This window comes from Spermophilus citellus, assembly GCF_964194105.1.
Source record: "Spermophilus citellus genome assembly, chromosome: 9".
In the NCBI taxonomy this organism is placed as follows: Eukaryota; Metazoa; Chordata; class Mammalia; order Rodentia; family Sciuridae; genus Spermophilus; species Spermophilus citellus.
Window position 1 is genome coordinate 5,436,997 of NC_138191.1, and position 25,479 is coordinate 5,462,475.

The 25,479-nt window shown below is 36.0% G+C and overlaps 1 protein-coding gene across 1 annotated transcript in view; it reads right to left on the minus strand.

Moving 5' to 3' along the window:
- Positions 1-25,479, minus strand: part of NUP210L (nucleoporin 210 like) — a 106,062-nt gene that overhangs the window by 72,905 nt on the left and 7,678 nt on the right. The window contains exons 6-13 of the mRNA XM_081306845.1: positions 24,334-24,402; positions 23,191-23,297; positions 22,395-22,535; positions 13,124-13,261; positions 10,473-10,628; positions 6,406-6,604; positions 3,439-3,584; positions 788-1,009 (exon numbers count right to left, since the gene is read on the minus strand). Of these exons, the coding sequence (XP_081162971.1) occupies positions 788-1,009; positions 3,439-3,584; positions 6,406-6,604; positions 10,473-10,628; positions 13,124-13,261; positions 22,395-22,535; positions 23,191-23,297; positions 24,334-24,402 (1,178 nt within the window). The remainder of the gene's footprint in view (positions 1-787; positions 1,010-3,438; positions 3,585-6,405; positions 6,605-10,472; positions 10,629-13,123; positions 13,262-22,394; positions 22,536-23,190; positions 23,298-24,333; positions 24,403-25,479) is intronic.

A 25,479-nucleotide genomic window follows, 5' to 3' on the forward strand; every position in this document is an offset into this window, starting at 1 on the left:
CAATAGCCAAACTATGAAACCACCCTAGATGTCCATCAACAAATGAATGGATCAAGAAAATGTGGTATATATACACAAGGAGTTTTATTCAGCCATAAAGAAGAATAAAGTTATGTCATTTGCAGAAAGTAGATGAAACTTGAGAACATTATATTACGTAAATAAACCAAACTCAGAAAGTCAAGAGTTGTTTATTTTCTCTTATATGTGGAAGCTAGAGAGGAAAAAGAAGCTGGGGGCAGAGGGTGTCTCACAAAAAATTAAAGGGAGACCAGTACAGTAGAGGAAAGGGACAAGGTGGGGGAGAGGGAAAGGTGAAATACTGGGGAAGGATACTGACCAAATTATATTGTTATATTATGTACATGTATATGTAATAATAAATCTCACTATTCTAATGTATGATAATAGTGCACCAATAAAAAAATGGGGAAAAAGTTTTTCTTCTTTTAATTCTTTGAAGGTAAGGAATAAAATGTCCTCTAGTCTTGATAATAGGGCCATTAATTAAAGTGATAAAATTAAAATAATTTAAAATAATTCATAACAAAAAAATCTTGATTGTTAATGAGTGTTAGAATTCTCAGATAAGCAAACTGAAACCACTGATTACATATAAAGGATAATCAAAAATTAGAATTTAATCAATAATTAGAATTTTCCTATCTAGTTCATAAACTAAATTAATTAGAATCTGAAAAGGAATGGCTGGTAGTACAAAGGAATTGAAGTATTATATGAAAAGAAATATTAGCTGGAAAAAAGACTATAAAGATTATTTTCATACTTGCTCCCCTAAATCCAGGCACAGGATCTGGTATATGTACTGGTTCTGCTTTCTCTTGGCTGGCAGTCGGACTTCTGTCACTTTGATCTTCTCTGTCCTCTCCATGCTCAGCTCCAAAAAAAAACGGGAGGGTTCCAGGATCCACGGACGAGGGCCCCCTTCAAACACTACTTCCTTCACAGACTGCCATGTCACCAATGCCACTTCCACAGGGTTTAGGGCCTGATGACATTTAAAGAAATTGATCTCAGGTTGGTTAGGAAATTCAACATTTAATTTTTTTCTAATCTTCTTTCTTTCTTTCTCTATCTATCTATCTATCTATCTATCTATCTATCTATCTATCGATCAATCGAGTCAGAGTCTAAGTTTCCCAAGCTGGTCTTAAACTTCTGGGCCTGATATCCTCCTACTTCAGCTTTCTGAGTAGCTGGAATTACAGGTATGCCGGTCATGCCTCTTTAGACAGTTTTTTAAAGTGAAATACAATTTATCTGAATATATACATCTCCAACCCTTTTTTGTTTTATTTTGAGACAGAGTCTTGCTCAGAACCTGCGTGAGCCCCTGGGATTACAAGTGCGTACCACCATGCCTGGTAAGTGCAGGTTATTCTTGTATGGTGCACAAGTGTCTACAACACTGACCAAATCATAAAATGAAGTAGAGTGTTGATACAATTTTCTAAAAGTGTAATCAAACCACATTTTATTATTTCATTTCAGAACTAGTCAATCATATTTATTATTGAATATCATTAGAATTAAATATTTCTGCCAAGCACAGTGAAGCATGCCTGTAATCCCAGCAACTCTGGAGGCTGAGGCAGGAGGATCACAAGTTCAAGGCCAGCCTCAACAATTTAGTGAGGTCCTAAGCAACTTAGTGAGACCCTGTCTCAAAGTAAAAACTAAAATAAAGACTGGAGATGGGGGCTGGGGATGTGGCTCAAGCGGTAGCGCGCTCGCCTGGCATGCGTGCGGCCCGGGTTCGATCCTCAGCACCACATACAAACAAAAGATGTTGTGTCCGCCGAGAACTAAAAAAAAAAAAAATAATAAATATTAAAAAATTCTCTCTCTCTCTCTCTCTCTCTCTCTCTCTCTCTCCTCTTTCACTCTCTCTTTAAAAAAAAAAAAAAAAAAAAAAAAAAAAAAAAAAAAAGACTGGAGATGTAGCCAAGTGGTAAAGGTTTTAATTCCCAATAACAACAATAAATAAATAGAAGTTTTTAAAACATTATTTCTATCTCTAATGGCAGCATTTTCTTAAATAAGGTATATACAATTTAACAAGTATCCACTGATGGCCTACTGGGAACACAATAATAGAAATCCAAACTGCTTCACAGTTTGGGAAAACAGCTTCACAGTTTGGGAAAACAGCTTTGGAGTAGGTTATGAGTATTACAAAAAGTTACAACACAGGGTAGGAATGTACCTCTGTCCTAGAGTGCTGACCTAGCATGCATGAGGCCCTGAATTTAATTCCCAGTACATACAAAACAAAAAAAAACCCCTACACTGCAGAGTGTTATATAAACTTTTTATAGAGGAAATTAATGAAAGCATGAACTTAGAGGCTTCATGGAAAGTTTCTCTAAGAAAGAAAAGTAGAGATGATTTCTTTTTCTTAGATGCATAGTCCAAAATTAATCAGACCAACTGAACTGAGCTGGAAGTAAAAGAACAATTGAAAACGATACCATGTTCTGAAACAAAGATAGAATGCAGACATAGACACATATATATTTTTTCAGTGCTAGAGACTGAGCTCAGAGCCTTACACATGCTAGATAAATGCTTTACCTCCTAAGTTAAATTCCCAGCTCCAAGATACATATGTTTTTATATTCTCTCTTTTGGCAGGTAAAGGGAAAGAAGCACAAGTAAAGCATTTGGTAGAAAAAGAAAATCATCATCTTCCTTTCCTTTAAGGATGGTTTATATTCAGAGATCATTTATAGACAATAAATATGAAAAAAGTCTAACGAGAAAAGTAAGGAAATTATAATAAGCCACAGCTAGGCACTTCCACTGAATTTGGCAAGTAAGATGATTCTTCTGCTAGGGAACCAATGAAATGTACTCAAATCCTCAATGTACTCAGATGTTTAATACATATATTGCACAATGCGCAAAGAGGCCAACTTTGAACAAACAAGTTATCTTTCTTTTTGTCTTTTTATTTTCTTTTCTCTCTCTCTTTTTTTTAATCCTTTTTCTTTATTTGTTACTGGGGGTTGAACTCAGGGCCACTCTACCACTGAACTACATTCATCCTAGCCTTTTTTATGTTTTATTTTGAAACAGGGTGTCAACTTAAAAATGTTCCTGAATATTTTAATTCAGGAAGCATAAGGTAGAAGCATGAGGGAGTAAATTACCCAAAATTCAGGTTTGATGAGAGAATTTACATATAAAAACAAAATAGTAGGGCTGTAATTCAGTGGTAAAGCACTTGCCTAGCATGTGCCAGGCCCTGGGTTTGATCCTTAACATTACACACACACACACACACAGTGGTAAATAAAAGAATACAGATATCACCACTGATCCTTAGTGAATACAGATGACTAGGTAGTCCCTAAGTATAGAGTTGGGTCCATGGAAAGAAATGGAATGACAGTGCCTTACTATGAAATATCTTACCTTTAAGGGCTCATAAGCAGCAAATGTGGCACTGCTCTCCAAATACTCTTCATATTCAGTCACACTCACTATTACCAGAGTATGGCCTAAAGATTTGGCTGCTATATGTGTACTAGAACAATGCATTGGTCCAGGTCTTTGAATACCTTTGAATCAAAAAATAATTATTTCAGTAGGGTAATAATTAATCTGTTCTCCAGAATATTAAGCTACAGAAATATAAGAATTCTAACACATTAAAAATACCAGGCTGGGGGGTACTGGGGTTGTGGCTCAGTGGTAGAGCACTCGCCTAGCACGTGTGAGGCCCTGGGTTCGATCCTCAGCACCACATAAAAATAAATAAACAAAATAAAGGTATTGTGTCCAACTACAACTAAAAAATAATTTTTTTTAAAAAAAAAAAGGGCTGGGGTTGTGGCTCAGTGGTAGAACACTCGCCTTGCATCTCTTATCCTATTTAAGAGATAATTCATTATCTGAAGGTGAGAGGAAGCACTGCGAACAGAGGAGAAAGATGTGATTGGTACTACATACCAATAAGGAAAAAAGAAGTCTAAGCTGATGCCACTCTTACAGACGTACTGTGAGAATTAAATACATGACTTAATACATCGAATCCCTGGGCTCAATCCTCAGCACCACATAAAAATAAATAAGTGAAATAAGGGTATTGTGTCAACTACAACTAAAATACAAATATTAAAAAAAATACTGGGCTGGGGCTGGGACTCAGTGGGGCTGGGGTTGTGACTCAGTGGTAGAGCACTTGCCTAGCATGTGTGAGGAACTGGGTTCGATTCTCAGCACCATGTATAAATAAATGAACAAAATAAAGATCCATAAAAAACTAAAAAAAATTTTTAAAAAACCCACCATCTTGGGCTAGGGTGTAGCTCAATGGTACTGTGCTTGCCTCACATGCACAAGGCCCTGAGTTCAATCTCCAGCACCACACACACACACACACACACAACAAACAGGTGCAATGACATACACTTGTAATTTCAGCTAACTGGGGAGGCTGAGGTGAAAGGATCACTTGCATCCAGTTCAAGTTCAGCTTAAGCAATATAGCAAGACTCTGTCTCAAAAAAAAAAATTTACCTTTTTTTCTTTCTTTTTTGGGACTGGGGATTAAAACCAGGACCCCTGCACTTGTTATACAAGCACTCTACCACTTAGCAACATTGCCAGCCAAATAATCAAGTTGATATAAAAATCTATTTCTTTAGCAACATTGCCAGCCAAATAATCAAGTTGATATAAAAATCTATTTCTTCTATTAACAGACATATATTACGTAAGACAAAATTCAATCTACAGTAAGGATACACAAGTGAGCAAAGATCCTTACCTCCTGACCTTAAGTATTACCAGAAAGTGTTAAATATGATAGAGATTTAGAAGCCAGGAAGGTGGTAAAAAAATTTATTCATTTATTTTTATTTATTTATTTATTTTTTAATATTTATTTTTTAGTTTTCGGTGGACACAACATCTTTGTTTGTATGTGGTGCTGAGGATCGAACCTGGGCCGCACGCATGCGAAGCGAGTGCGCTACCGCTTGAGCCACATTCCCAGCCCCTTCATTTATTTTTAAATATTTATTTTTTAGTCAGGGGTGGACCCAATATCTTTATTTTATTTTTATGTGGTGCTGAGGATCTAACCCAGTTCCTCACACATGCTAGGTGAGTGGACTACCTCTGATGCACAACCCCAGCCCTAAAAAAAAGATTTAAATAAAGTATTTCAAGTTGAGAAATAGCTTGAACAAAGATGAGACATGAATGAGTATGAGGGAGATATAAGAGAAAATTTAACCAAAGTAGTTGATTTAGCTAGAACCATTTGTACTGTCATGAAAAGGCAGATTTAGCTACACCATTTGTACTGTCATGTTATACTGTAGAGGGCTATGAAGACTAAACTAAAAGAATTTCTGCTCTATTCTATTGGCAAAGAAAATCCTCTAAAATTTTTTGAACAGAAAAAGTAATATTGAAGTTGAGCTGCACAAAGATTGATCTGGTAGCCATGATTACCCGTTGAAGGATATTGGTGTATCCTACATAAGAGATAACTCATTATCTGAAAGTTAGAGGAGGCACTGCAAACAGAGGAGAGAAATACCATATAAGGAATACATACCAATAAGGAAAAAAAAGTCCAAGCTGATGCCACTCTTATAGATGTACTGTGAGAATTAAATGAGTTAATACATGAAAGTATTCAGAACAGAGCCTGGTAAATAGTAGATGCTAAGAAATGTTAGATGTTACTGCTATCATATTGATTAATGAAACAATGGGGATGAGGATCAACTATGATGCTCAATAGCAAGAAAGAATACTGACCTTTATGAATAGATTGTTCTTATTTTCCTTTTTATTACAAAGATTTTTTTCCTTTTTTGAATAAACTTAAAAAAATATAGACATTAAATGGCACTATACTTCTCTTAGAAATAAACATGGTATATATATTAAAGAAATAAGAAAAGAGCTTGACACTAGATAGAGAATACCTTATTAGAAGCTGAAAACTGATATTGTCCAGCCACTATGTTATTAAATTTCTGTATCCTTGTTTCTACATCTATATGTAGATCAATACCTACTTCAAGGCAATTGATAAAACAATTAAAAATATTATAAGAAAGGAATTATAAACTGGGTGCGGTAGTGCACACCTGTAATCCCAGCAGCTCAGAAGGCTGGGGCAGGAGGATCTGAGTTTAAAGCCAGCCTCATCAATTTAGTGAGGCCCTAAGCAACTTAGAGAGATCCTGTCTCTAATTAAATAAAATATAAAAAGGACTGGGGATGTGGCTCACTGGTTAAGCACTCTGGAATAAAAAAAATGGAATTGTATGAATTTAGACTCTAGTAATTTCTAAATTGATGCCTGCTACCCTCAATTCTAGGATATAGGAAGGAGAAATTTAAAAGGACTACTCTTACCTTCTTTGAGAAGAGTGAAGACTCCTTGCTTATCCATGTTTAAATCCAAGGATAAATGAGAGCAATCTGTGAATGCCACTATCTCTTTGGTCTCCTTATTTACATGATACATTGCAATGGGGATTTCTATAATTTGGCCAATCTCCACATCTGCATGAAATGGTAACAGTTCCATTTTGTTCAGTTTTAGGACATATATCTGAAGGAAAAACAATTTACATTTTAGGAAATTCTTAGAAAAAAGGGAATCATTCCTTAAATATTTAAATATACACACAAACTAGGAGTGACGGAGCATACAACTGTAACCCAGCAACTTAGGAAGCTGAGACAGGAGGATCACAAGTTTGAGATCAGCCTCAGCAACTTACCAAGACCCTAAGCAACTTAGTAAGAACCTATTTCAAATTAAAAAAAATTAAAAGGTCTGGGGATATTGCTCAATGGTTATGTATTTCCAGGCACCAAAAATTTAAAAATAAAATAAATGCACACACATATGAACATGTGGTGTGTGTATGTATATATGTGTGTATATATATATATATGTATATGCATATGTACGTATATATACATATATATCACAACAACTCTCTCTCTTTTTTTTTTCTTTTGATGCTGGGGATTGAACCCAGGGCCTTGTGCATGCCTGGCAAACCCTCTACCACTAAGCCACATCCCCAGTCCCCAGCATAATAACTTACTATATAGCACTGACATTTTATTATGTATAAGTAATCTAGAGATGATTTAAAAAACACAAGAGGATGTGCATATATATGCATATTATATGCAAATACAATGTCATTTTATACAAAAGACTTGAGCATCCTCAGATTATGGAGTCTGAGGGGTCCAAGAACCAATCCCCTGTAGACACTGAGGAATGACTGCATACTATTTTACATACACACATAAATACACACACTAGGTGCTAAACATCTCTCTCTTCATCCCTCAATCAATGAATGTCTTCAAAACATTTAACACTATACAGCAGGGTCCTGGCAAATTTGGCCAGAACACAACCTGCTTTTGTACACAACCTGATTTTGTATAGTAAGCTAAAAAATAGTTTTAAAGATTTGTAAACAAAAACAACAAAGCCAAGCTCAGTGGCATGTGCCTGTAATCCCACCAGTTTGGGAGGCTGAGACAGGAGAATCACAAGTTCAAAGCTAGCCCTAAGCAATTTAGAGAAGTGCTTTCTCTAAATAAAATATAAAAAAGGGCTGGGGATGTGGCTCAGTAGTTAAATGCCCCTAGGTTCAATCCCGGGTACCACCACCACCACCAACAACAACAACGAAGAATATGAGACAGAGAGTGTATGTAGGCTTCAAAGACTAATGCATCTAGTGCTTTTACAGAAAAAGATTGCTAACTTCTGACTTAAAGCATAGCCTCTTCCTTTCTTTTCTGAGGGGGTGGTGGTACTGGAGATGAACCCAGGGCCTTGCCTATCCCAAGTCTGCCACTGAGCTCTACCCCAGCTTCATCCTCTTTCTTGATATTATTATTTATTGGTACCAGGGATTGAATCCAGGTGCTCTTTATCACTGAGCCACATCCCCAACCCTTTTTATATTTTGAGACAGAGTCTTACTAAATTGCTTAGGGCCTTGCTAATTGCTAAAGCTGATTTTGAACTTGAGATTTTTCTGCCTCAGACTCCTAAACCACTGGGATTACAGGTATACGCCACCACCTGCCTGGTTTATTGTTTATTTTGAGACAGGATCTTGGTAAATTGCTTAGGAGTTTGCTAAATTGTTGAGGCTGGTTTTAAACCTGCGACCCTTCCGCCTCAGCATCCATAGCCGCTGGGATTATAGGCGTGTACCACCATGCTCTGCTCTTGCTATCTTTTGTATTTGGTCGCGGGGATTGAACTCGGGGGTACCACATCCTCAACCCTATTTTGTACTTTATTTAGAGACAGGGTCTCACTGAGTTACTTAGTGCCTTGAAGTTGCTGATGCTGGCTTTGAACTTGAGATCCTTCTGTCTCAGCCTCCCAAACTGCTGGGATTACAGGCGTGTGCCACCACACCTGGCTCTTGCTATCTTTTTAAAACAATATATTTTATTTTGTCATTTTTGTTGCTTTCTATGTTCCTTCTGCTAGTTCCTCTTCTTCTATGTTCCTTGAAGTGACTCTTATATTACACAGAATCCCAAAGCTTCAATGACTAATCGTATGCTGATAACTCTCCAGCCTTAAACTGTCAGTTGAATTTCAGATTCCTATTTCCAATTATAAACATCTATCTGGATGCTCCACAGGTGAGTTAAATTTATCCACAACTACCCATAGCCTTCTTCTTTTCTTGTACAAGAAAAGAACAGTACTGTTTAAATGAGAATGTTTACCTCAGTGCTTGGCATATATTCAGTGCTTAATGTTAGCTATTTTTGTTATAATTACCATAAATATGATCATTAACTGGCCTTCATAAAGTAGCTTTATTTCTCTTTTTTCTAAAGATTTTTTAAAATATTTCTTTTTAGTTGTAGATGGACACAATACCTTTTTGTGGTGCTGGCTATTGTACCTAGGGCCTCGTGCATACTAGGCAAGGGCTCAACCATGAGCTACATCTCCAGCTCTTAGATGTTAGCTTCTCTAAGATAGGGATGATATGCTATGTATTTTTGAATGTTCTATGATACCTAGTACGGTGTCATGTACCTAAAGATACTCAATAAATAATTACCAAGTAATGGCAAAATGCTAGGTCCTGCTGGGGAAAGCAGCATACATTTAAAGTAGGAGAAAATAGAAAAATGGTAACAATAAATAGTAAATGATATGGGGGTTAGGGATGTAGTTCAATGGTAGAGTGCTTGCCTAGCACATGTGAGGCACTGGGTTCAATCCTCAGCAATGCATAAAAATAAGTAAATAAAACAAAGGTATTGTATCCGTCTACAACTAATAAATTTTTTTTTTAAGTTTTCAGTCTTTTAGAAACAGATTAACAAACCAAAATATGAGTTTAGAAATAAAGCTACTTGTGGCTGGGGTTAAAGGTCAGTGGCAGAGTGCTTGCCTCGAACATGTGAGGCACGGGGTTCAATCTTCAGCACCACATAAAAAATAAATTAATTAAATAAATAAAGATATTGTGTCTATCTTTTTTTTAATATTTATTTTTTAGTTGGACACAATATCATCTTTATTTTACTTATTTATTTTTATGTGGTGCTGAGGATTGAACCCAGGGCCTCTCGAGTGCTAGGTAAGCACTCAACCACTGAGCCATAACCCCAGCCCTATTGTGTCTATCTTAAAAAAATCTTTAAGGGCTGGGGTTGTAGCTCGGTGGTAGAATGCTCGCCTTGAATGCAAACCTCGAAGGCACCAGCTTTGATCCTCAGCACCACATAAAAATTAAAAAAATAAAGGTATTGTGTCCATCTACAACTTAAAAAAATTTTTAAAAATCTTTTAAAAAAGAGAGAAATAGGGCTGGGGATGTGGCTCAAGCGGTAGCGCGCTCGCCTGGCGTGCGTGTGGCCCGGGTTCGATCCTCAGCACCACATACAAACAACGATGTTGTGTCCACCGAGAACTAAGAAAAAATAAATAAATATTAAAATTCTCTCTCTCTCTCTCTTTCTCTCTCTCTCTCTGTCCCCCTCTCTCTCACTCTCTCTCTAAAAAAAAAAAGAGAGAGAGAGAAATAAAGCTACTTTATGAAGGCCAGTTAATGATTATAATTTATGGTAATTGTAACAAAAATAGCTAACATTAAGCACTGAATATATGCCAAGTACTTAGGTAAACATTCTCATTTAATTCTCACATGTATTGTTCAATTATTGAACTATTTACGTTATCTCCATGAGAAAGCAAGCACATGTGTTAAATAAGTGGCTACTAAGACATGCAAAATTCAACCCAGATTCAGAAATATTTAAGGAATATGTTCTTGTAGACTGAATTTGAACAATAGTTTTAAATAGCAAAGTTGAATTAGAAATATTTTCAAACATGTTACTGTACTTAAATTTAGACAAAGTGTCTCAGAAGTGACCAGAAGGTTTCTTTGTAAAGTCATTACCTTAATTTCCCCATACCGAAAGGGATTTTGTACATCTCGGGCCAAAACAGTACTGTTCCCTCTGACCTGACCTGCAGTCACCACCCCTTTGGTGGTTACCATGGCCACTGTTTCATTAGAAGAGGTCCAGGTGAAGTTGCCACTACCACCCTCTACCTGTGAAAAAGCACAACCTTACATTTAATTGTTGTAGGAGTAAAAATAGAATTTAAGAGAAAAATGTAAAATTCGATTGATGGAATAAAGTTTAGGAAATAATAAAACTAATAACTATCTCTGAACACATTAAGAAACTGTCCTGCTACATAATAAAGTAGCTAAATGGGCAAGAATAACACTAAAGGGAGGCTCAGGGATGGTAGTGTCATGAAACATTAAAAAAGGACACACAAGGGGAGCTGGGGCTGGGGCTCAGTGGTACAGTGCTTACCTAGCACGTGTGAGGCACTGGGTTAGATTCTCAGCACCACATATAAATAAAATAAATGTCCACTGACAACTAAAAATTATAAATTAAAAAACAAAATGACACAAGGGCCCATCAAAAGATGAATGAACAAAGACAATGTGGTATATATACTCAATGGAGTTTTACTCAGCCATAAAGAAGAATGAAATTATGGCATTTTTTGGTAAATGGATGGAAATGAAGACCATCATGATAAGTGAAACAAAATCAACGGTCAAATGTTTTTTCTTAAATGTAAAGTTAGATCAAAATAAAGGAAAAAGAAAAACAGGTAGGGAAGAGTCCCATGAAAATAGAAGAGCAACCAGTATATCAGAGGAAGGGGACTAAAGGAGTCAGAGGAGGGACAGGAAGAAGGAAGAACAGTGAAATGAATCTAATCAAACTTTCCTGTGTACAGATACACCACAGTGAATTTCACCTTTATGTATATCTACAATGCACTATTTTTCAAAAAGCTATAAATAAGAAAATAAGTAGGATAAAGGAATGACAGCTCGGAATACTTGCACACTTCTGTAATCCCAGCGGCTCAGGAGGCTGAGGCAGGAACATTGCAAATCCAAAGCTAGCCTCAGCAATTTGGCAAGGCCCTTAGCAACTTCTGAGACTGTGTTTCAAAATAATAAGTAAACAAGGGCTGTAGATGTAGCTTAGTAGTTAAGCATTCCTGAGTTCAATCCCTGGTACCATAAAATAAAAAGAATTTAAAAAGGAGCTAGGCGTGGTGGCACACACCTGTAATCCCAGCTATTTGGGAGGCTGAGGCAGGAGGATTGCAAGTTTGAGGCCAACCTCAGAAATGTAAAGATGCCCTAACCAACTTAGTGAGACTCTGCCTTAAAATAAATAAAATAAAAAAAGGATTGGGGATGTATCTCTGTGGTAAAATACTTCTGGGTTCAATCTTAGTACCAAAAAAAAAAAAAAAAAAAAAAGGAAAGAGAATGGGGGAGGGACAAGAGGAGGGAAACAGGAAGTTCTGAGGAGGCTTAGTGGGAGACTGCTTGCCCAGCATGTGTGAGGCACTTGGGTTCGATCCTTAGTATCACATAAAAATAAAATAAAGGTATTATGTCCATCTACTATTTTATATATATATTTTATATATATTTATATATTTTTATATTTTATATATATTTATATATTATATATATATATATATATATAAAGTTATAAAGTTTTGTCAACTTCCCTTGTGTTCTTCTTTAAATTTATTTTTATTAGTTCATTATAGATATATGTGATATTGGGGTTCATTTTGACATAATTATGAAAGCATGTAATTTAATTGCTCCAATTCAGTCTTCAGTACTTCCTCCTTTTATATATATAAAAGAAGAACACAAGGGAAGTTGACAAAACTTTATAAAACTTGCAAAGAAAGGATATATGGATGAGAGTCAAAAAGCATATCAAGTCTTATTATAGATGATGATATCCAAGAGCATGATTTGGTGGTTGGTGGTCATCAAAGACTAAATTATAGTATTAAGATTGTGGGGGCTGGGGATGTGGCTCAAGCGGTAGCGCGCTCGCCTGGCATGCGTTCGACCCGGGTTCGATCCTCAGCACCACATAACAACAAAGATGTTGTGTCCGCCGAGAACTAAACAATAAATATTAAAAAAAAAAAAAAAAAAAAAAGATTGTGGGGCCGGGTACAGTGGCACACACCTATAATCCCAGCATCTCAGGAGGCAGAGGCAGGAGGATCGTGAGTTCAAAGCCATCCTCAGAACGTTAGTGAGGCACTTAGCAACTCAGCAAGACTCTGGCTCTAATAAAATATAAAAAAGTGCTGGGTGGGCTGGGTGCATGCTAATTGAACCCAGTGCCTCATGCATTCTAAGCGCGCTTGCCTAGCATGCATGAGGCATTGGGTTCGATTCTCAGCACCACATAAAGATATTGTGTCCACCTAAAACTAAAAAATAAATATTAAAAAAAAAAGTGCTGGGGATGTGGCTCAGTGGTTGAGTGCCCCTGGGTTCAACTGAAAGAAAGAAAGAAAAGAAAAAAGAAAAGAAAAGAAAAGAAAAGAAAAGAAAAGAAGGAAGAAAGAAAGAAAGAATGATTGTTAGGGGAAATGAAATATAACATTAACCAAATTTCAATAAGTTAATCTATCAGAGAAGCTGACTTATCTCTTTCTGATTTCTTATGTTATAATATACGATACCTGTACTTTATAACGATACAACATGCCCAGAGGATGATGAGGAAATGCCAGAAAGTTAGGTGTAAGCTTGATGGGAAAATAAATCTTCACTTCTTGCTGGTGTTTTATTATACATTTTACAGGATGAATATTGTTATTCTATAGCAACAAAAAAGGGAAGCAAAATACATTTTATAAAAATTGTTCTCATGATACATTCATATATACTGAAAACATCAGCAAAATGCTGTGATAATGAAGTATTCAACAATTTTCTACCTTTAAAAGAAACAAATATTCATTAATGAAGCACAGCTACTATAGCTCACTTATAATGGGCGGGATCTTACTGGACCTAAAGTAAATACTGTAATTAGAAAACATAGTTTAAAATTTTCTAAAATAAAAAGATTAACAAACATAGAAAGATCCTTGGACATCCATCAATTAATTTCATAAGCTGCAAAGGCAAAAGAACTTTACAAACTACTCAGAAGAAAAGAGAACATTTAAAAGTGCTGGGATGACTCTGTACAGCCAGAAGTTGTATTCTGTTTGTGTACAATGTGTCAAAATGCATTTTGCTGTCATGTATAACTAATTAGAACAAATTTTTAAAAGTGCTGGGGTATGGCATTCTCTTTATATTTAAAAGCAAGCACAGGAGACTGTGGCTGTAGCTCATCGGTAGAGTGAGCATGTGTAAGGCCCTGGGTTTGATCCTCAGCACCACATAAAAATAAAATAAAGGTATTTTGCCTACCTACAACTAAAATACACACACACAAGCATAGGGTTTTGGGGAAATCTATACAGGTAAAATGTAGTCCTCACACAATTACAATGACATTTTCTCTATGAAGGCAAAACTAGTCAATCAATTTATATACCTATCAATCAACTTTTTACCAAACTTTTGAGAAGCCCTAAAATATTTTATCAACAGTTTCATATCTGTAATGATGGCCCTGATATTGTCTACATTCTCACAAGGTAGCTGAATCATAAACTGAAATAAGTCTTTCAGTTGATAATCACAAGTTCAAAGGCAGCCTTACCAACTTCGCGAGGCCTTAAGCAATTTAGACCCTGTCTCTAAATAAAAATTTTAAAAAATAATAAAAAGGGCTGGGATATGGCTCAATAGTTAAGCATCCTTGGGTTCAACCCCCAGTATAAAATAGAAAGAAAGAAAAAAAATTACTGCAGGATATAGGTATAAATCTTCAATTGTATCTGTCTTGGCACACAGTAAAATGTAGACATGAATAAGAGATAAAAGTAGAGGTAAGACTATAAACCAGGATAAAGAGGATGTGGCTAGAACAGGATGAAACTTAAAGTGAACTAGATGAAATAAGGAAAAATGTTAAAAGAATTTAAAGTTTTAAAATGCAATAAAGGGGTCTGGGTTTGTGGCTCAGTGGTAGAGCGCTTGTCTAGCATATGGGAGGCACTGGATTCAATTTTTAGCACCACATATAAATAAGTAAATAAAATAAAGGTCCATGAACAACTAATAAAGATATATATTTTTAAATGCAATAAAGGGCTGGGAGTACAGCTCAATGGCAGAACAAGCCCCATGCAAGGCCCCGAGTTCAATCCCTAGCACCAAACAAAACCCAAAAAACAAACCAAACAAAACCCCTAAAATGCAATAAAACAGTGAAGAATAGAATTATGTGGAAAGCTGCTGAATGCTTAATGTGGAAGAAAATTTAGAAAACTCTTTCGGAATGTTTGGAAAAGCATACAGGTTAAAATAGACAACAGAGGGGCTGGGGTTGTGGCTCAGTGGCAGAGCGCTTGCCTGGCATGTGTGAGGCGCTGGGTTTGATTCTCAGCACCATGTATCAATAAATAAAATAAAGGGCTGGGGAGGTGGCTCAAGCGGTAGCGCGCTCTCCTGGCATGCGTGCGGCCCGATTCGATCCTCAGCACCACATACAAACAAGGATGTTGTGTCCGCCGAAAACTAAAAAATAAATATTAAAAAATTCTCTCTCTCTCTCTCTCTCTCTCTAAATAAAAAATAAATAAATAAAATAAAGGTCCATTGACAACTAAAAAAAATACTTTAAAAAAATAGACAACAGAGAACCAAAGATTCAAAATCTAGATAACTGGTTGTCCTTTTTTTCTTTTTTTTTTGTAGTTATAGATGGACAGAATACCTTTACTTTATTTTTATGCGGTGCTAAGAATGGAACCCAGTGCCTCACAGGTGCTAGGCAAACACTCTATCACTGATCTACAGCCCCAGCCCTCGGTTGTTCTTAATAGATGTGCTTCCGTATCACTTTTTTTGTGCGCTTATGGGAATGCATGTGTTTTATTGGGGATTGAACCCAGGGGTGCTTTACCACTAAGCTACATCACTAGCCCTTTTGTTTTTATTTTGAGACAGGAGCTTGCTAAATTGTTGAGGCTGGCCTCAAACTTGTGACCTTCTTGATTCAGCCTTCCAAGTTTCTGGGATTACAGGCTTGTGCCATCATGCCCACCTAGGTATCACTAACTTCTAAGTCACTTTCCACAATTTATTTTTCAGTGTTGGGACCTGAACCAGGGCCTTGCACGCACAAAGCAGCTCTACCACTGAGCTATATCCCTAGCCATAAGTTTTGATATGTGATAATTTTCAATGGTGCTTCATTATGATTTACTCTTTAACATATGTATTATCTAGGTATACATACTTTGTAATTACGTATTCGGGGCATGGTGGCATGCACCTGTAATCCCAGATACTTGGGAGGTAAAGGCAGGAAGATCTCAAGTTTGAGGCCAGCCTCAGCAACTTAGTGAATCCCTAAACAACTTAGTGAAACCCTATCTCAAAATAAAAACTAAAAAGGGCTGGGGATGTGGCTCAGTGGTTAAGCTACCCTGGATTCAATCCCTGGTACCAAAAATAAGTAAATGGAAACTAAACTTGTGGTTACTAAATGATCCAACAATTTCACTCTGGGGCATTTATTCCAGAGAAATGAAAACTTGCATTCACACTGAAATATGTATAAGAATATTCCCACATAGTATCTATTATTAAAACATGAAATAATAATACATGCAACAATTTGCATGGATTTAAGTGCATTATACTTAGTTAAAAAAAAAAAGCCAGTCTGGGCTGGGATTATAGCTCAGTGGTAGAGCACTTGCCTGGCATGTGTGAGGCATGCATTTGATCCTCAGCACCACCTAAAAATAAATAAATAACAAATAAAGGTATTATGTTCATCTACAACTAAAAAATACAAAAAAAGAAAAAAACAAATCTTAGTAGCTCAGGGGTAGGGTGCTTGTATAGTTAGTATGTGCAAGGTCCTGGGTTCAATCCTCAGGAAAAAAAAAATCTGAATTTCAAAATTTAACAGGTGGTAAACCTTTAGTTATATGCCATCCTCAAGACAACAAAACTATAAACTACATATTCTAGGGGATGGGGAAAAGGCTGGATTAGGTGTGGCTGTCAGAGGATAAGGGATTTCCTCTATAACAAGGGAACAGTTCTATATCATGATGATAGGAGCAGGTATATGAATCTGGAGCGAAATTATATAAAACCACACATACACCACAAAAATGAGTGTATGTAAGAACTAACATCTCAAATCTAACTAACAATATTGTACCAATGTTAATTTTCTGGATTTCACTTTGTACTAAGGTTATTTTAGATGTCATTGGGAGAACTAAGTAGAGTTCAAGGGACACTCTAGACTATATAAATATATATTTTAAACAGTTTTATTGACATATAATTCACATGCCAATACAATTCACCCATTTAAAGGGTATTATTTAGAGGCTTTAGAATATTCAGTTTTGCATCATCACAATCAATTTTAGAATATTTTCATTACCTCAAAAAGAAATTCCATACCTCTTAGCTATCACCCGCCAAGCTCTCCATTCCTTCTAGCTCTGCTAACAACCATTAATCTACCTTGTCTCCAGAGATTTGCCCATTCAATCTTTCATACAAATGAACTCACACAACACATGATCTTTTGTAAGTGACTTTTTTCGCCTGGAATAATGTTTTTAAGAATTATCTGGGTTGTACCATGTATCAGTACTTTGTTACTTTTTATTTCTGAATAATATTCCATTGAATTGACAGATCATGTTTATTTATCCATTCATTCAGTCAGTGGTTTCTGCTTTCTGATTATTATGAATGCTGTTGCTATGAATACTCATGTACCAGTTTTAGGGTAAACATATGTCTCTTGTATATATACATAGGAATAGAATTGCTGGATGACATTGAAACTCTATGTTCAGACTTCTAATGAATTGCTATGTGTTTTCCAAAGTGGTTCCACTATTTTACATTTCTTTCAACATTGAATAGGGTTCTAATTTCTTTACATGTTCACCAACACTTATTATCATCTTTTTTATCTATCTTTTTTATTTTAGCCATTCTAGTGGGTGTGAAGTGGTATATCATGGTGGCTCTTGATTTGCATTTTTAATTACTAATGTGCTAGCTTTTTTGTTGCTGTCAAAATACCTGAGAAAAACAAAGGAGAAAGGATTTATTTTGACTCATGGTTTTAGAGGCCCCATGGTTATGAACTTGTGGTAAGGCAGAATATCATGCATGGCATGGAGCACATAGTAGAGCAGATCGGCTTATCTCATGGCAGTCAGGAAGTAGAGAGAGTTGGAGGAAAGGGCCAGGGACAAAATATACCCATTAAGAACACCCTCCCAGTGACCTACCTCCTCCAATGAGGCTCCACCTCCTAATATTGTCACAGACTGGTGATCAATCCTTTTGCACATGGCATTTAGGGGAAATTTTAGATCCAACTATACGAACTAATCATCTTTAACATCTTTTCATGAGCTTATGGGATATTTGTACATCATCTTATCCCAAGTGCTATTTTTGTAACTTCAGAATAAAAATAATAACTTCAAAATAAAAAGTTTTAAAAAGTTATTAATGATAACTATATTTCTAAATGGTTAAGTGCTCCAATATATTCAATAAAAACTTCAGGGCTAAGAATGTATCTCAGTGGTAAAGCACTTACTTTGCATGTGTAGGGCCCTAGCATCACCATGAAAGAAAAAAAAAAAACTCTTTCAAATTTTCAGATAAATTCATAATACACAAACACAGAAAAAGAGTTAATTATTAAAGGGAAAAAAAGAGTTAATTATTCTCCAATTCTCTTAACTAGGTACAAGGAAACTCAAGACCTTTTTAAGAATATATTCTAGTTAAGAATATAGTGACAGGACCTGGGTAATAGCTCAGTGGTGGAGTACTTGCCTAGCACGTGTAAGGCACTGGATTTGATCCTCAGCACCACACATAAAAAAAATGAAGGTATTGTGTCCACATTAAAAAAAAAAAAGAAGAAGAATATAGTGACTATCTGGGTATGATGGTATGTGCCTATAATCCCAACTACACTGGAGGATGAAATGGGAGCATGACTTGAGCTCATGAATTCAAGACCAGCTTGGGCACCCCAGTGAGACAACATTTAAAACAAAAACAAACAAACAAATAAAACCATAAGAGTGTAATAAATGCCAATTAAAATCTTTAGGCCAAGTTTGAATTGATGAACAATAGGGCAAAGACAAAAATATCAAAACAAAATATATTTTTAGAAAAAAGTGAGCTCAGATTTGGTTTCAGATCTCTCAGTTTAATTTTGATTTTCTGTAAAAAAAATTTTTTAAGTATTTATTTATTTTTTTTTAGTTTTAGTTGGACACAATACCCCTATTTCGTTTGTTTTTATGTGGTGCTGAGGATCGAACCCAGTGCCTCACACGTGCAAGGCAGGTGCTCTACCACTGAGCTCCAGCCCCAGCCCCTAAGAAATTTTTAAACCAACTGACATGCAAAAACATTAAAAGTGTACAAATTAATGTGTATCTTATACATTTTGTTTTCTTATTTATTTATTTATTTATTTTAACTAAGGTTTGAATCCAGGAATACTCTGTCACTGAGCTATATCTCCAGATCGTTTCATTTTTTATTTTGAGACAGGATTCACTAAGTTGCTGAAGCTGGCCTCCAACTTGCAATCCTTTTGCCTCAGCCTCTTAAGTCGATGGAATTATAGATGTGTGCTACTGTGCCTAGCCCATGTAATGTTTTTGTAGCTTTTTTTTTTTTTGGTACCAGGGATTGAACCAAGGGATGCTCAACCACTGAGCCACAAACCCAGCCCTTTTTTAGTTTTTCTTTTTTTAAATTTATTTTTTAGCTGTAGTTGGGCACAATACCCTTATTTTATTCATTTATTTTTATGTGGTGCTGAGAATCGAACCCAGGGTCCCCACATGCAAGGCGAGCACTCTACCGCTGAGCCCCAGCCCCAGCCCCAGCCCCCTTTTTAGTTTTTGAGATAAATAAAAAGTTGGGATTACAGGTGTGCACCACCATGCCCAGCCCACATAATGTTTTGATACATGTATATACTGCATAATGTTTAAATCAGGTTAAACACATTCATCTCCTCAAATACTTATCATTTCTTTATGATTAAAACTCTCAAAATCCTTTCTTCTAGTTTTTTAAAATATATGCTACATCATTATCTATAGTAACCGTCACCCTACAATGGAACAGCACTTCTTGCTCCTAACTATAGCTTAATACCTATCAATCAACTCTTCCCCAGCCGCTGGTAACTGCCATTCCAATCTCAGAGTGAGCTCAGATTTTAAAACAGAACACTATTTTATGGATGGGGAGAGTGGCTCAGTGGTAGAGCAAGTGCCTAGCTAGCATAAGACCTGGATTTGATATCCAGCACAGCAAATTATCATCATCCATTTCAAAAAGTAGGACTTGTAGGATTTAAAAACAATTCTAGAAATTGGTTACAATTCTAGAAATAGGTTCTCCTGCCAGAAATACCATAACTAACTAGGCATGGTGGTGCAACCCTATAATCCCAGCAATTTGGGAAGCTAAAACAGGGGGATTGCAAATTCTAAGCAATTTAGCAAGAACCTGTCTCAAAATAAAAAATAAAAAGGTCTGGAAGGGCTGGGGATGTGGCTAAGTGGTTAAATCCCCTCTGGGTTCAATTCCAGATACCAACAAAACAAAACAAAATTTAAAAAATAATAATATTATATTTTAAAAATCTCAGTGAGTTATCCAGGTGCTATGGTGCATGCCTATAATCTCAGCAACTTGGGAAGCTGAGGCAGGAGGAGTGCAAATTCAAAGACAGCCTCAGCAGCTTAGAGAGGCCCCGAGCAATTTAGGAGAGCTGTCTTAAAATAAAAAAAGAATTGTGGCAGATTGAAAAGAGTCTAAATGGTGCAATTACTTTTTAGTTATTCCAGGTGATTATTGTCTTACCTTCATATTTTTTTAGAGGATCAGAAATCTTGGGTTTTATTTGAAATTTCCCAATTAAGAAGAAAGTTACAATCCCCAGCACACACACACACAGACACACACACAGAGAGAAAGAAACATACACAGGGGCTGCGATTGTGGCTCAGTAGTAGAGTGCTCCTCAGCACATTCGAGGCCCTGGGTTCGATCCTCAGCACCACATATAAATAAATAAATAAAATAAAGGTATTGTGTCAACTACAATTAAAAAATATTTTTAAAAAAGAAACATACACAGATATACACACAAATTAAAGAAAGAAGCTTAACATGCCAAAACAAAAAGTCTACAAACCAAGAGAGTCTGCAGGCCACCAGTTTGTAATCTCTATATAGAGTCCTATAAAACCATATTGAGAAGTTTAAACTTCATCTTGAAATCAAAAGGAAGCTGGGAACAGTGGTGCACAACTATAATCCCAGTGACTTGGGAGGTTGAGGCTGGAGGATCACAAGTTTGAGGTTAGCCCTCAACAATTTAGCAAGGCTAAACTTAGCAAGACTCTGTCTCAGAATAAAATAATAAAAAGGGTTGGGGATGTGGCTCAGTAGTAAAGTGCCCCTTGGTTCAGTTCCTGGTTACAAAAAAAAAAAAAAAAAAAAAAAAAAAAAGCATCAAAAAGAAGCTATCAAACATATCTAAACAGGTAAATACATAAATAATTTTTGTAGTTTTTAAACTATCATTCAATTAGGGGCAAGACTGAAGATAGGAATATCAGGAAGCTAGGTTAAAGATAGCAGTAGGGACAGTAAAAAATGAATATGAGAGACAATTAATTAGAAGAATTAATATGACAATAATGTATTGAATGAAGGTAAAGGGTAACTTGGGATTTTATATGGAAAAATTGAATGAAGGGAGCATTAGAACAACATAATTTGGGGAAGGGAAGAATGCTGGCAGGCTATTAAAAATCAGGACACTTTAGGGGCTGTGGCTGTGGCTCAGCGGCAAAAAGCTCGCCTAGCACGTGCGAGGCAATGGGTTCTATCCTCAGCACCACATAAAAATAAGTAAACAGAATAAAGGTATTGTGTCCAACTATAACTAAACAATAAATATTAACAAATAAATAAAGGTATTGTGTCCAACTATAACTAAACAATAAATATAAATAAATAAATAAATAAAGGTATTGTGTCCAACTATAACTAAAAAAAAGTATTAAAGAAAATCAGGATACTTTAAATTGTGCACTGTGGCACACGCCTGTAATCCCAGTAACTCAGGAAGCTGAGGCAGGAGAGTGACAAGTTTGAGGCCAGGTCTGGAGACCCTCACCCCAAAATAAAAAGGGCTGGTAATATAGCTCAGTGGTAGAGCGCCCTGGGTTCAATCCCCAGTACTCACCCCCCAAATCAGGGAACTTCTATAATTTAAAGGCATTAAAATGGATTAATTTCTCATATATTTATCCAGTAATGCCTCCATTCCTGGTATTATGCCATATGGAAATTAAGCAAAATGAGAAAAAAATGTACAAAAATATTTAGGTATGCCATTTACAATAGTAAAATATAGGAAATAAAATAAAAGCTCAATGTTGGGGACGGAGCTAAATAAAATGGCACATTGACCATTTGTATTTTTAGAATAAAGTACTCCATATAGTACTTGATGACATAGAGAAATACACATATGAAATAATTTTTAAAGTAACCCTAAATGATATATACACAATGAAGACAAACACACATTATGGACGACAACAACAAAGATTTGAACAGGAAATTGTACAAATGTACACTGTTAAGTGTACTATTTAGGAAAATTTTTTTATTTTTTTAAATCTAAAAAAATGGTATGTCTTGTATCTGCTTGTAAATCAAGTCAACTAACCCTCTTCAACATTTTTAGGATACAAAGAACATCCTTTTACTTCCTACCTGATGAACGATGGAAGTCAGGGATGCATTTATCACCACCACACCATCCTTCAAGGCTTTTACTACATGGTAAGATCCATTCACAGTGGTTAGTTGTTCTTTAAAGTACTCCTCTAGAAAACCATATGTAATCCTGAGATTCTGAAATCAGCACAACAGCAACACAAACCTGAAGATATGTTCTTTCCCCAAAGCCATTTTAATTCCAAAATATATACAAAACTGTTGCTATGCATTCAAGGGATAAAAAGAAGAAGAACAAAACCTTTGCTTTCCCCATGGAAATTCTAAGTTGGGAAGATGTAATTTTAAAATGGTATTAGTTTTTGAAGTATTTCATTAGTAGCAAGTATCATGAACAGGAGGAATCAAAACTATGTAAATTTTACCACTAGTTGGTAGTTCTCAGGGGAGGAAAATAAAGACCCTGGAGCTTAATTACAACACCTGATGCCTCTCACTACTACAAAACTGAGGTAACCATCTCTAAAGGGAGAAATAGAGCAAGGATCTCCACCAGAGTGCTCCCGCTGGTGCTCTCTTCAACTCTTTCCCATGATTCTGACTGAATTATATTTTTTACTTCTGATTTAGCATTCCTCAAGGACAGCACTAGTTGGTTCTTATGTTATTATGATATTATCATGTTATTCTAATAATAACAACAACCTAGTAACTTGCATTCCCAAAGGTAAAGTCTGGAAACAAAGGAAAAAAGAGGAACTTCTAATCACAAAGATGGCCCCTTCAAAGAATTATCCACAAAAGGAGCTAGAAAGATCTAAAAGAAACTCACATCTGAAATATAGACCTTTGTGCTGCTTCTATCAAACACTTCTATTGTAATAACATACACCTGTCCCACCTCTAGACTCCATCGGTCTCCAGGGTAGACGGTGAATCCTATATAAAAATCAAGAAACAAAAGTATTAGAAGAAGCCAACATGTTTCTAAAATGAAATAACAAACAAATTTTAAAAGAGAAAAACTTGCTAATAGAGAGGTTTCCAAAGCAAATCTTTCAGTTTCTTCTCTCAAACTTTATAACAACATAAGGTTCCAAGGGCTGAGGTTTGGCTCAAAGATAGAGCACTGGGTTCCATCCCCAGCAGCACATAAAAAAAGAAAATAGGGTTCCAACAATCATGGTTTAACTTAGCTTATATCAAGTATAAAGAAGCACTGTCACTTATATATGTAGACAGCTCAAACCACAATGAAGGCTCATTCAAAATGTGCCAGACAGTTCTAGCTTCTTTCAGTCAGACTCTGTTTCAAGAGCCCAAGGACATTAAGATTTATTCCCTCCCTTCCTTCCTTCCTTCCTTCCTTCCTTCCTTCCTTCCTTCCTTCCTTCCTTCCTTCCTTCCTCCCTCCCTCCCTCCCTTCCTCCCTTTCCTTTTCCTTCCTTTCTTTCTTTTCTCTCCGTCTCTCTCTTTCTTTCTGCCCCCACCCTGTCTGTTTCTTTCTTTCTTTCTTTTTGGTACCATGGATTGAACCCAAGGGCACTCAACTACTGAGCCCCAGCCCCAGCCCTTTTAATTTTTTGAGACAGGGTTTCACTAGGTTGCTTAGAGTCTTGCCAAATTGCTGAGGCTAGCTTCAAATATGCAATCCTCCTGCCTCAGCCTCCCAAACTGCTGGGATTACAGGCATGTGCCACCATGCCCGGCCTTTTCCCTTGCATAAGTCTCTTTTCCTAACCCAAAGATTGTATTATGAAGATTTCAGATCGTTTCTGTTTCAAGATGTTTCCCTCTTGCAGATAGAATTTAACCAGAACAATTAATCAAAACATGTCCAAGTAAAGTTGAATTTGAAGTTAGTTAGGTCCCAAAACAAAGACTGAGACCTCTAAGGTCTCTAATTTTTAATGCACTCATTTTAGTAAAATCATTTAAATTATTAAACTTTCTGAAAATCATTATCTAAAAATACCTAAAAATCCAGGCTCTACAACATATATAGTGCAATTTGGGAGTCCAGACACAGATCGCATATGGACATCTTAATTTTTGCTTAAGGAAATCATGTGGACCAGAGTTGGATAAAAATAAAAAGGTAAGCTACCAAAGCAAAGAATAATAAACACACAACAAAAATTTTGTCTTCTATTTCCTTCAGAAATCCAAAATTTAAATGTGTACACTTCTGAGAAAAATCTGTGGGATACTTAGTCATCGCAGGAGTTAGGTATTCTTGATCTTCAACCTTGAGATGGGTGGAATTGGAGAAAGATTATGCTCTGTGTTTTTTAAAATTCATTTAGCTGAAGAACTCTTTCTCCAAATAAATTCTTACATAGGAGTCCAATATGAAATTCAAGACAGGTGGCACCATACGAGAGGAAGAGACCTTTTGGCTCAAGAGAAAAACAGCGGTGATATAGGTGGGGAGAGATACACAACTTGCTACCCAGCAACATGCATAGAGCTCTGCAGGTAGTTTCAAAATCATTGGCTGCAAATCTTTTAAAAAGATAAATATTTTAAAAAAATAAATGTTTAAAAAAAACACATTACATCTAAAAGCTAATAAGAAATTATTCTGCTCTAAGAAATAGGTACCTAAGATGACTAAACACTCGCTAATTCAAAGTACACTAATTTAGAAGTTGTATTAATTCAGTCATGGACTAGGTTACAATTTATTTCTATATTTTACAGAGATAATGAAAGTAAAATAATATTTAGTATGAGATCAAATTTTTACACCTGCTTCATATGAGCTATGAAGACTATCTAACCTATACATGGATAAACAGATAAAATTAACATGTTAAAGAATATTTTAAGCTATTAATTAAAGCAACTTTTCTAAAGATCGTATAGGCACCAGGCAAGGTGGCATGCCTTTCATCCCAGAATCTTGGGAGGCTACAGTAGGAGGATCGTGAATTCATAGCCAGCTTTAGCAACTTAGTAAGGCTCTAAACAAGACTCTGCCTCAAAATAAAAACTAAAATTAAAAATTAAAAAGGGCTGGAATGTGGCTCAGTGGTTGAGTGTCTCTGGGCTCAATCTCTGGTATCAAAAAATAATAATAAGAAGAAGAAGAATTAAAAAAAATAAAGACTGGGGCTGG